The sequence below is a fragment of the Convolutriloba macropyga genome, chromosome 15 (assembly GCF_964194025.1).
Source record: "Convolutriloba macropyga chromosome 15, txConMacr16.3, whole genome shotgun sequence".
NCBI lineage: Eukaryota > Metazoa > Xenacoelomorpha > Acoela > Convolutidae > Convolutriloba > Convolutriloba macropyga.
Genome location: NC_134482.1, coordinates 4550715 through 4563832, shown reverse-complemented (window position 1 = coordinate 4563832; position 13118 = coordinate 4550715). Strand labels below are relative to the sequence as shown.

Genomic DNA, 13118 nt, shown 5'->3' with positions numbered 1-13118 from the left:
TCATATCATTATTTATTGCACCCTATTAATCTTGATAAGGCTTAGCAAGACACCTTATTATTCTTGGTAAGTCCCTAGTAAGGCATCTTAATAATTTTGACACGGCCTCAATGCGGTACCGTATAAATCTTAATACGGCGCAGTAGTACACTTGGCAAGAACTTAGTACGGCTTTCTTCTAAGACTTTTACTGTGCCGTACTACGGCCTTACCAAGTTCTCTAAGGTCGGTCAACCTGGTTGTTGAAAACACTGTGCACTACTCATTTTTTTGTGTTTTAATGTATTTGTTCACTGATATGATCAATACACCACGTTTACAATGCATTGTCGTAGTAATTTACAAAGCAGTATAATAGTAAGTTCTTAGCAACACAATTAGTTTATGTAGAAACTTTTTCAGATCATTAAAACTCCTTTCGCCATCATTTGTTGAGTAAACTTCTTGCACATATTGTAAACTTTTACAATCTTTTTTTATCATTTTTACATAATTATACCTTTTTCATTGCGAAATTTCGTAACTTTACGGAATTCGGTGAATTCGCCGCTTATCTTACTTAATTTCATTGCTTTTCCCCGGCTGTAGAATCAAGTAACTTGAAATAAATTGCTAAGTCTTTACCAATGAAAAAATTATATAAAGCTTTGTATAATCAATATGAGATACAATCTACCGATCAAACAACACGAGACTATTATATCTACAATTGAGTTATGAAATTTTACCGCACTAGAAGCCCAATTTAAGTTTTGTAGATAACGGCGTTGACAACTCGGAACGTGAGCTTACAGTCAAGAGATGGCTTAGAACGTGCTATGAATTCTTTGCTTTCGCTTTCTGATACCCTCTACATTCAATAACAGTTTTGTAAATGCGAGAAGGGTTCAACGCGAAAGTCAAAACCAGGATCCCAAAGAAAAAACCCCAGTAAAACAAAGCGCCACATTTAATCAGGACCGAATAATTGACCACAAGATAGTAAACTGTGAAGGTAAACAATATCTGTCTCAGTCCGTACTGAAATGGCAAACTTTTCACGATCCAATCCACGAACCAATGATTACCCATGCCAAGTTTGCGGAACAGGAAAATCAGGCTGTAATTAACGTGGACAGCCTCGTTTCCAGCGTTGAGAAGGCAAATAAAATGGGGCCTATTTTTGTCTACACCACCGCCAACCGACCAAACGAGCATTCCGGCGACTAAATGGTGAATTATCAAAAATATAAAACTGGGATTGGAGAAAAATTCAATTGTACTGCGAGATGTGATGTACAGCAGGCACAGGTCGAAGATAAGGTAGCCGATGTAAGACTGGAAAATCAATCTGGATGTCACAGTACTTCCCACAATTCCCAGCGTGTCCTTGTGCCATAGAGCATAGATAAAGGCACATGAACCCTAAACATTAACCCATTAAATACAACGGCAAATTTACCGACTTTTCGTCTGGGACCTCAACCTGGGTTGTTTGCAAATACCTCAATATTTTTTAGGGAGATTCTAATCAACATCTTACCAATATCAGATCTGTGTGATATTATCATCCAGTATAAAGACCTTACTAAGATCACCGTCAAAATCGAGCTCTTATTTAGATCATTGTGGAACATCAACATTTTTACTAAGATCATTGTGAGTACCAGGCTTCTACTCAGATCATCGGCCAATTTTAAAATCTTACTGAGAAAATCGTCAATACCAAAATCTTGCTGAGATCAATGTCTATTATCAAAATTTTAGTGAGTTTCTCGTCAAAATCAAGCTCTTTCTTAGATCAACGACCAGAATACAGATCCTACTAGGTTAATCGTCAATATCAAGCCCTTACTGAGATCAACGTACGATATCAAAGTAAAACTGAGATTGCCCTCCAATTTCAGTATCTTAGTGAAATCATACTCAAAATCAAGCTCTTACTGAGATCGTCGGCCGATAAAAATATCGCACGGAGGTCTCCGTCAATACCTGACTGATATCATCGTTCTGACTGATATCATCGTTCATTACTAAGATCTTATTGAGATCATAGTCAATATCATGATTTTACTGAAATCACCGTCAATTATCAAGCTCTTACTCAGATCATTGGCCAATATTAGACTATTGCGCAGATCATTGTCTAATATCAAAATATTATGTCTTCGTCGGTATCAAGCTCTTAGCGATATCATTGTTTAAAAACAGGATCATACTGATGTCACCGTCAATATCAAGTTTTCACGAAGATCGTTGTAAAAAATCAAGCTCTTACTCAGATCAACGGTGGAAATTGAGATCTAACTTTGATCATCGTCAATATCAAAATCTTGCTGAAATCAATGTCTAACATCAAAATCTCACTGAGGTTCTCGTCAATATCAGGCTCTTTCTTAGACAATCGGCAAGTGTAAAGATCCTATTGAGTTCATTGTCAATATCAAGCTCTGACTTAGATCATCGGCCAGTAGAAAGATCAAGTAGATTTCATTGTCAAAAACAAACTATTTTTGAGATCATCGCCCAATATTAATCTAAGACTGAGATCATCAACTAATATTCTTACTCTACAGAAAAAAAACTTTTAAAATCAAGCGCTGACTGAGATTATTGTCCAATATCGATATATTATAAATTGTCAAATCAAGCTTTTAATGAGATCTTCGGCCAGAAAAATATCGTACTGAGGTCTTCGTCAATGTCAAGCTTTTAAAAATAGCATCGTTCAAAAACTTGATCTTACTGGGGATCTTGTCAATATCAAGCTCCTACTTAGATTACAGGCCATATTAAAGATCTTATTGAGGTCATCATCAATATAAAGCTCTTATTGAGGCCATCGTTCAATATAAACATAATATTGAGATCATCGCCCAATATCATTATTTTACTGAAATCATCGTCAAGATTAAGCTCTTGCTGATATTATCGCTCAATATCAAGATCTTACTGATGAATTTTTGATTTTCAAGGATTTACTGAAATCATCGGCAGAATTAAGCGCCTGTTGAGATTATTATCCAATATCAAGCTCTTATTAAGATCAACCTCCAATCTCAAGACTTCATTTTGGTCCTCGCCAAGATCAGTCTCTTACTGTGATCATCGTTCAATAATAATATCTTAGTGAAACTATCGTCAAAATAAAGCGCTTACTGAGATCATCGTCCAGTACAAAGATCTTGCTGAAGTCATTGTCAATATCAAAATTTTTCTGTGATCATAGTCAAATATCAAGCTCTCAATGTGATCATCGGCTAATATCAACATTGTTGTCATTATCAGAAATTTGGTGACATCAATATCCAGTATCGTGATCTTATTAAATTGATCGTTCATTATCATGAATTTACAGAGACCATCGATCAATAGCATGATCTTACAGAATTCGTCAGTAGCAAACATTTACTGAGATCATCGTCCATAATCATTATCTTATTGAGATCCTCGTCAATATCAATAACATACTGAAATCATCGTCGAAATCAGAAAATTACAGATAATGTTCTCAAAAACTTATAAATTTAGGTTACTTGACAGGCACTAGATAAGCGTAATATGAGCTGGAACTCACCGAGAAACCAGGTATGAATCGCAATATCCGGTAGTTCGCGCGCAGTTCTCTAGACCAGTCCAGTTTAGCGTTTCGAGGAGAAAGCTCTATCATTAAGAGATGAAACAAACATGTCACCACATAAAAAGTTATGAAAGTGAGGCTTATTATAACGAACATCATTTTGTCTGTACTCATATAAGTGGTCAAATCTTTGTTTTTTTTCGTTTTTAGAGCAAGAGATCATTTCATGGTTTCGTTTTAAATGACTCCCTTGAAAGATCTCAACTCCCGCCCAATTAGATGTCTTTTCTTTCTCTTGTACACAGCAAACTAATGAAATGTTAAACATTTAGCACAGAACGTATGATGAAGAACAAACATTTAATTGTTCTATCCCCCAAATTACTGAACATCAACCTTCTCAATCCACCCTTTACAACGAATATTGTTTTCGCCGCTATTATCTCCTCCAAAAACGTGAACAAAAAAGGCGTAAATTAGCTAATTCTGATTGCAGGAATCCCCGAGCTAAGGTCCAGGACCGAAAATCGATATGTCCAGAACAAAGTCAACGCAGATGGGAGTGGGGGGGGGGGGGGGTGGGGGGCGTCGAGTGTGCAAAAATAGAGACTGGAAACAAATTTCAACGCACGAAAATCTGAACACCGGCAAATTTGAACGCACGAAAATCCGCAATTAGGGATCCTTGAATGCGCACAAAATTCTGCCGAAGAAAAAACGCAAAAAAATTGAGTGCCTAGTTTATTTAAAACAAAATTTGTCACCCAAATCACAACTTTTACTGAGAAAACCTCACCTCTCTTAAGCTCATAATTAATAAATTCATTGATATTGATGAATTAGGCCAGCTTGAATTCATCGTTCGACTCCTTAGTACCAAAGTCGCCGATTGAAGTCATAGACAAGCCGACCAATCTTCATTCTTTTCTTGAAGCTCCTGCCGAGATCCCCTGCCTCGCAATGTCCCCCGATATGATATATGATGGTCATGCAAGGAATGAGGCGTTCATTGAGAGTTTACCCTTCTAAAATTCACTCAAGAAAAAGTTCGAGGTAGGGGGTAACGCATATGAAGGATACTTCTAAGAATTTACCTTTTTCCCCGATTCCTTTAAAACGATGTAAGAGCTAGTGCGGTTAGTGGGGAAATGGAATGAACGAGAGGACTTTTCAGAAATCACCCCCCCCCCCCCCCTGAGTATTCATCCAAAAAGATAAAAGAGTAAGTGTTAATGGAGTAAACAGAGTTTTTGAGACCCACTTACTACTAGCCCCAAATTAATTCAAGAGTGATGTGGTATAGAAATAACAATACAAATATCCATGGCTAATGGGAAGAAGACTACCACAGTTAAGAATATAGTGCAACTTTGACAGTTGCTTTTATTTAATAAATATTCTTTGGAACTGAACGAAATATTTAAAACGTCATTGTGGTTATTTCTGTTGTTTGAGTCGGTTCGCTCTGGGTTATTTAGGATGTTCCTTGGGCTTCTTCTATTGCAACGGCACTATGTGCAGAAGCAACAAATTTTATATACAATAATTATTCGGAATTACCAATCAGTAGAATTTCAAAAGAATTTTGATCGACCAATGACAAAACAATGCTGAAGAGATAATTGAGCTAGTCAATGAACCAATCACGCTTGACCCAAATTACCCATAGACAAAGTATTGCTCGAAAAATGAGCTGTAAGAAAAACTTTTTGTATAATTGTGTTTTTGTATAATTGTGCAAAATTTCAATAGAATTTTGATCGACCAAATGAAAAAACAATGCTGAAGAGATAATTGAGTTCAATTATCTCTTCAGCATTGTTTTGTCATTTGATCGATCAAAATTCTATTGAAATTTTGCACAATTATACAAAAACACAATTATACAAAAAGTTTTTCTTACAGCTCATTTTTCGAGCAAAACTTTGTCTATGGGTAATTTGGGTCAAGCGTGATTGGTTCATTGACTAGTTAACTAGTCAATGAACCAATCACGCTTGACCCATATTACCCATAGAAAAAGTTTCGCTCGACAAATGAGCTGTAAGAAAAACTTTTTGTCGACTGTAGTCAGAGAGCTCGAGGGTGCAGTTGTAGTATGAAAAATAGCGACTGGACTTTTTTCTTTTCATATGGCGAAATCTAAGCCTAGATAGACACAATTTGCATTTTGAAACAATTTAGATAAACATTTTGTTCAGAAAAGAAAAAATGGCTCTCAATTTTACTCCAAAATCAAAAATCCCGTCGCTTTATTATTTTCAAATTTCAATTTAAAAAACAGAACAAATTGTGAATAATTAATGAAAAATTGAGACAAAAACAGAAAGAATTTTTGGAGAAAAAAAAAGAAAAAAAAACGAGTTTTCTTTCCTGATATATCAAGTAAATTTTAATTCTTTACTCTCATCATGAACGGTAAAATCAGTCAACGAAAGTACTATTTGAGTGGTATAGATATTTTTACTTAGTATAAATACACAATAAACTTAAGCAATAACTTAAGTTGAACACAACATCCTCGTAGATCAACAATTCGTATGATCTATTTGAAGCCAGAACAACCTTGGCAATGCCTCCCATTGTTAGGCAGCTCGAAACAACAGAAAATCTATAGGAAAATTAAAAGGAAAAAAAATTGATCCTCTGGTTTTCTGCTCCGATAAAACTCTAAAATATTCTCCAAAAATCTAAAATGCTCAGTGAAAAAAATATTTTTCTCAGTTGACCTCATATGAAATGCTTCTATAAAGACGATTGGAAAAAAATATTTGAGAACAAGTTGTAACAATAGATATTCTCAGTATAATATTTTTCCTGATTCCTTACTGGCACGAAATTTTGTGATTTCAACCGGATCCTTCAGTTGAATTTCTCTGAAAGATAAGTGCATCATATGACAGTTATATTGCAAAAAGTGTGAAAACAATTCGTTAAAATTGTTTCTTCTAATAATTTGAAAAATTAACAAATGATTTTTTTCACTTGAAGTTTATTGGAAACTGTTTTGCTTGTTATTCGGTCAGCAAAAACTACCACGGCCTACATAGGCTGTGTTTCTTTCCACTTTTTGGCCGGCGTTTTTATTGGACAGGTGACAAATCATTTATAGTTTTGAAATTATTTCTGCAATTTTTTTCATATGAGACTCAAATGTTCAATTCACGATTGTAGAAAAAGTCTGTTGGCCCAGAAGAATGCGTTCATTTAGATCAATCAATTTAGCTTTAATCATCAGGGAAAATTCAATTATCATCAACCTCTAATGGTTATTAAAATTTTCCACGCTTTTATGGATCATTTAGTACTAAAATGAGTTTTGGCGCCATATAAAACGATGTCAATTCTTCCTTCGCCCAATACAGAAGGACTATACATGCCAATTGCTCCACAGTATCCACTCTACAGAGGAAAATATATAAAAACAGTAACCATAATTTAATCAAGTTTCAATTCTGTCTCAAATCAATAATGGAAACCACATTCAAAAAAGCTTAGTATAGCAGCGCATAGAGACGAAACAAGTAACAAGTTTTCGCTGAGATTTCACAAAAATTTGATTTGTAGCGTGTTTCCTTTCTTCTGAGTTACAAAAAAACCCTCATTTAAAAACTTCTCGCAAACATTTTGCAATTTATCGTTGATAGCAATTGCGTTTTTAAACTTTCTGTAAAATCAGTTCTTTTTTGAGCGTACATCAGAAAAATTGATAGTTATAGTAGGCAATTTAAGAGGCAGTAGATAAATGTTCTCTTTTCGTTCAGCTTTTTTTGTTTAATACCTTAAATACTTCACTTTATCTAAATGGATATGTGAAAGAAAACAACTTTCCCTTGAGCCAACGTAGTGAGAAAAAGTTTAGCTACATTTATTCTGTTAAACGTTCTTCTGTATTATTCTGGTAACCTCCCGGCTGCTTTTCCGATGATAGAAAAATCTCAGAGGCCTGTTTTTATGAGTGTGTAATATCACCTGCAAACTTTTCAAAAAGTTTATAGTTTTCCTATATGAATTTTAGTTTGTTGTGTTGCTTTGTAATTTTATGCGTTATGCGTTCTTTTTCTTAAACAATGCGATTTGATTCTAGTTTGCTATATCAATGCTCTTATTTTTTACTTGAGTAATTTTACTATGCCGTTCCCATGTCCGATATGGAAACAGAGGATTAAAAAATCCCAAAATTTTGTTTTGAATGCAAATAGAGTGTTCTTGACCAGTTGACTGGCTTATAAAAATAAATTCTCCAAATTTCTTTAGTAATCCGGGTACCCGGGCAATTTAATCAGTTATTTACGACGCTAATACGGACCCCAGATATTTTTTTTGCAACAAGTAAATTAAAATTATAACCATACGGTTAAAATAACTTGAAACAAAAAATACTTCAAATCGTTCAAACAAAATAAAATCATAAACATCAACAAATTTCTTAAAGAAACACATTATAAAGTTTTCTTCCGATTGTTTTCTTCCTAAATATAAAAATGACTTTAAAAAGCTCCTACGTTACTATTCAAATGAATTTTTCATGTTGTCTTTCATTCAACGTTTTCTTAAAAACAGTTTTCTTTTTTTTGCCAACCAAAGCCACTGTATACAACCTTAGCGTAGTGTCTTGATACATTTAACAAGTCTTAGTTTTTTCTCTAAAACTTATTTAGTGCTGGTGCGGCCCGAGAGTTTTTTTCATGTTTGATCAACCAAGGTTTTTTGAGAAGCTGGTGCAGACGTTTCTGTAAGGTACCATTTCTGTAATGCAAACAAGATGCCTATAACAACATTTTGTTCGAACCATAACAGTTTCTAGCCGAAAACAGCAAAAAAAATTGTTCGTCTTTTGAAGATATATTCACGCTTGAAATGATTATATATGAGTTTCTCTTTTATCAGATCTGAGCGATGTTGCAAGTGTGTGTATAAATAAATCTGTGAACATATCTGACGTATGAATATTTTTGGTATATTTTCGGCGGATGTCCAGGACAAAGATACGCCTCAGTGTTACCTCATGATTTCTTTTGTCTTTCTTTGGCCATATGACATGCAGCAAAACATGTAGCTAATCTCGCAGAATAACGTGATCAAATTTTTGATTCGTTTTTGATAAACTGCGTTGATATTTATTCAAAACTTATAGTTGTATTATAGTTTTTGTAGCTTTATGATCAAGTCTTGAGTTTGTTGCACGTGCGGAGTTTTAATTTAATCTAGCCAAAATTCGATTTTTAGCCAAATGTATCAAAAATTTTTTGTGCATTATTCTGTACATTTTTTACTCTTAATAATATTTAATTTTGGTCCCTGCGAAATGGCATCGGAAATTTTTTTTGACTTCACCCTGTTTTCAGCTGCATTTTTTCTTATTACTCCCAACATTTCAGAGTGTTCTTTTACTTACTTTCAACCAAACTTTCGTTTTTGTAAAACTGCTATCTAATATAAGTTAGAAAAGAACAGGACAGTATCATCCGCAAATTTCTAATTTTCAAGTTGCATTTTTTAAAAAAAATTAATTGTTCCTCAAATTTTCATCCCTCTGGTTTTTTGTGGCAACACTTCTTCTCACAGGTTAGTAAACGTTCAATTTCCTCCTTACGATGGAAGAGACCCTGGAGAAGTTGCGACATAATTTAATTGTCCTTCCCGGAGCCCCCCTGGAATTGCAGTCCCTAAACCCTGCTGTCAACTTCCTACTGGGTAAAGCAAAAACAGTGCGTACGTTATACCACATGAATTTGCATGGGCTGGTTGTGAGCGAACAGGTACCACTAAATTTAAAGGGCGATAACAATGCAGGGGCTTCTGCTAGTCAACAATCACCAGAGAAAGTTTCGCATGGTTGCCTGTTCATTCCTGCCCCGAAATTTGACAAAGTGATTGTAATCAAAAACGTAAGTTCACTTTCAAACGATGACTCTGTTAGCCGAATAAGCAACTCAGTATTAGACCAAATCCATCATTTGAACAATTTGGTCCACTATTTGAAGCAGAATGCGGGGTTGAAGGGGTACAATAAGCTGGTTGTTCAATTTTTAGTGTGCCACCCTAACAAGTTGACCGAGCATACCCAATTTGCTTGCTTGAAATCAGCAATTTGTTCTCAGGACGCCCAAAAAAATTGCTCCAACCTTGACCTTAGTATTGATTTCATCCGTGAAAACAATTTGGAAACAAAAGTTTTGAAATGTATAAAAGAAACAACCCGTCAGACAAAACTTGTAGAGAATCTGATTTCGCATTGCATTAATACAATTCCGCAAGCAGAGATGTACCATTTAAGCAAGCTTAAATTCAATCTACTCTCGAAAAAGCATGAAACATTTGAACAGATTGACGAAGTTATTCAACTTTTCGACTTCTATTTTCCTGACCGCCATCAAAAATTGCTCTCCGTTCCTCATTTTAACCGAATTGAAGATCACATGCTGTACGCATACACAAATGAGGGTGAACTGGGCAAATTCTGTGATTATGCGGGCTATTTGGGTGAAGTTAGACTCTTCTCCGAGAAACTCTTAGCCAATTTAAAGAGTCCCACAGGGATTCTGCTGAAAAATTTCTCGAACGATCACCTTAACGAAATACTGGATTTTGGATTCTGTGCAACGCAGCAGTTTGAAATTGACTGGCTGTATCTTGGTGCCATATATATTGTTGCATTTGAAGTAGGAATGTCAGAAAACCCCCAGCTTCCAAGATCTGCAATTTGTAACAAAATCGAACAGACAATAGAAAAAACCATTCCACAAATGCAAATGATATTATACTCTCTTTTGGTGCCATACAATGAAAAAAGAAATCAGAGAGAGAAATGTAGTTTCGACAAGTTAATTCAAAAAATGTTCAAGGTTATTGTGTTCTTACCAAACATAACTTTGGATTCATTAGTCACCGAATTTAAATTAATCAGAGAACTTTGTCAATCGTCCAAAAATGACAAAAAGTTGGCATCTGGAGGGTTACAGAAAATCAAAACAATTTTGAATGTACTCAAAAATAAACAGCAAATTTGCAGCTCAGTTCTCTTTCTGGTCGAGGACAAAGGTCAAAGTAACGGATTAAAGCTAGTTCGCTTAGCAGAAACGCTTGAAATAGTTGACAGTGATTGCTCTTTAGAAGAATTTTTTTCCTGCACAGACTCAGTCCAAGAAAGTCTGTTGAAATTTCTTTGTTCAATGTTTTCTTTTGCGAGACTGAAGAGCATTGAGAATACTAACGACAAGACAGTTTTAGAAGTAGACGATCGTTACAAATTATCTCGGAAAAAAGTGTCACAGGAAGATAATGAACAGAAAGCAGAGACATCAACCGGTATATTGTCATATTCTAACTTCGTTTTGAGTCCTCAGCAGCATCGAATATTATCTGACAACAGCAAAACACACTTGGTAATCACAGGTCAACCCGGGACTGGGAAAACAACCCTTCTTTTGGCTAAAGCCGAAGAGTTAGCTCGGTCAGAAGAAGTTACAAAGATTCACTTTTTTTATGATAAACTAAAAAAGCTATACGGCAAGTTTTTAAGAAAATTGTACCTCAATTGTTGTAGCGGAGAAACGAAGGAAAAAATCACTTTCGTTCCAATCGACACCAGGGATTTTGAACGTTGGATATCGGGTGTACCGGATGTAGTCACTTTACACCTATTTTCATTTTGTTCCAATTAAAAGAAATGCTTGTTGTTTACGACTTAAAGCCAGAAAAACAATCAATACGAGAAGTGTAGTGATGTCACAACTAATTGTCTGCCTCTTCTTTTCTTCAGAATTTTTTCAGAATTTTTCTTTCAGAAGCTTTGTTGTTTTTAACAATGCTTTCGAACTTCCAAAATCTATTATCTAAGCAATCTATGAACTGAATCAAAAATAATATAATTTAAACAAATAAAGTTGGCCATCGAAAAGAACATTTTATTGAATCACTTCACAAAACAATAGGAATAAAAACAGTTTATGCGGTTATAGGTAAGAAAAACTGCGTACATTGTCAGCATATTTTCAGAAACTTGAAGTCGAATGAAATGGATATTGGAAAAAAAACATGGTTTTCAACCTCATGAACAGTTCAAAAGTGCTGGCTTAAAAATTTTACAAAATGTTTCAGAAACTCAAAAAAAGAAGTTGAAAAAAAGCTCAACAAAAATAATACAGAATGAAAATCTTTTCTTTTACATCACTTATTAACTCCAGGCCTAAAAATGGTAATCAACTTAGTTCTTCACTCGTTCAACAATTCTAGGTTTACGTCGTTAGAAAACTAACGTCTAATTTTTGAGCCCGAATTAAAGAATACATAACAGGAACAAGAGATGCAGATGATAACAAAGCATTTTTTCGTAGCCATTTTAGCAGCAATTATCCTTGAAAGTCAGATAACGCACGATTTTTCGTGCTCTCCAAAAACAAAACGTTGTGTTAAGGGAAAAGTCTTATCATTGCCTCCACAAAGCAGAAAGCGAATATAACAGACAAAAACAGAAAAGCTGAAAAAAACTCCAGAAATGTTCAATAACAAGAACAAACAGAAGTCAAGACTCTGTGAGATAACTTTTTGAGTAAGTTCAATTTCTTTTATATCTAATTATTGCATTAAGTCTCATGATATCAGTATCATAGTAGAGGTTATAGTTATATTATTGTACAAATAAAGCTATGTAAGAATTAATCATATCCCCTTGAAATACTATCAGTCAAATTAATGAAGTTTTGACCATAACAGAAGACTAAGTTGACAGAGGACAAATAGCGCGAATGAATTCAATGAAGAGCACATCGAAATTTTTGATATGAAACTTTTTTCCAAGCAATTACAGAAGAATTACTTGAACTGTGCAAAAAAATTCGCGTTAAGGTTTAAAATTGAACAGTTAACACATTTGAAAAGAGTCGCCGGGCTAAAGCAATTAACTTGGTTTGATGTACAAAACAGCAATAGAACGCCCAATAATGAAATAAAACATATATGTCAAAAATTAACAATATTATTGAAACACACAATAACAGAAAACTCTTTTTGCAGGGTGAACACATTTATTATTTTGGAGTAATAGAGTTAATGAAAAAAAATATGTAGTTTTATGTGTCAGCTTACTCAATGTTTCAGAATTCATTCTCAGCATCCCAAGTGAATTTTTTTCTTTCTTGTTCTTAGTCGTAATATCTGTTGCAGGGATTGGGCGTGGAGACAGAGCCAATAACTAGATCTTGACGAGGGGTGATCTTATTCGGATTTCTCCCTCGCGTTAGATTGTTTCTGGAACTAAATCTGTGTCTTGGGTCTTTTTGCCTTCATTTTCTTTGTCTCTCTCAGTCGAAGTCTCTGAATCCAGTGAACTGATTGGGGATATGTCCTAGTTAATAAAGGCATTTAACGTATGTTAAAGTATGTCCGTGGAATTTTGGGCGTTGCCGCTTTCTAGCTGGCTCTCTGCCCGAAGGCGATACTTGTGAAGTTGAAACTGACTTTGATCCCAGGTTGGCCGAACTTGGAAAACTTGGTACGGCCGTACTACGGCACCGTATAAGCTTTCGATCAAAACCGTACTAAGATCTTGTCAAGT

The 13118-nt window shown here is 34.9% G+C and overlaps 1 protein-coding gene and 1 long non-coding RNA gene across 3 annotated transcripts in view; one reads left to right on the top strand and one right to left on the bottom strand.

The window, feature by feature from the left end:
- Positions 1-595: 595 nt before the first annotated feature.
- Positions 596-3808, bottom strand: LOC142354247 (uncharacterized). Its single transcript, XR_012761072.1, has 2 exons — positions 3557-3808; positions 596-1404 (listed from the first exon to the last, which is right to left on the bottom strand). It is a non-coding gene; the product is annotated as an uncharacterized LOC142354247 (long non-coding RNA).
- A 4833-nt stretch (positions 3809-8641) lies between these two features.
- Positions 8642-13118, top strand: part of LOC142354468 (uncharacterized) — a 63399-nt gene continuing 58922 nt past the window's right edge. The window contains exon 1 of one of the 2 annotated variants that reach the window (XM_075406771.1): positions 8642-11187. In XM_075406771.1, the coding sequence (XP_075262886.1) occupies positions 9157-11187 (2031 nt within the window). In that variant the 5' untranslated portion in view covers positions 8642-9156. The remainder of the gene's footprint in view (positions 11188-13118) is intronic. The other variant, XM_075406770.1, reaches the window with a different exon arrangement.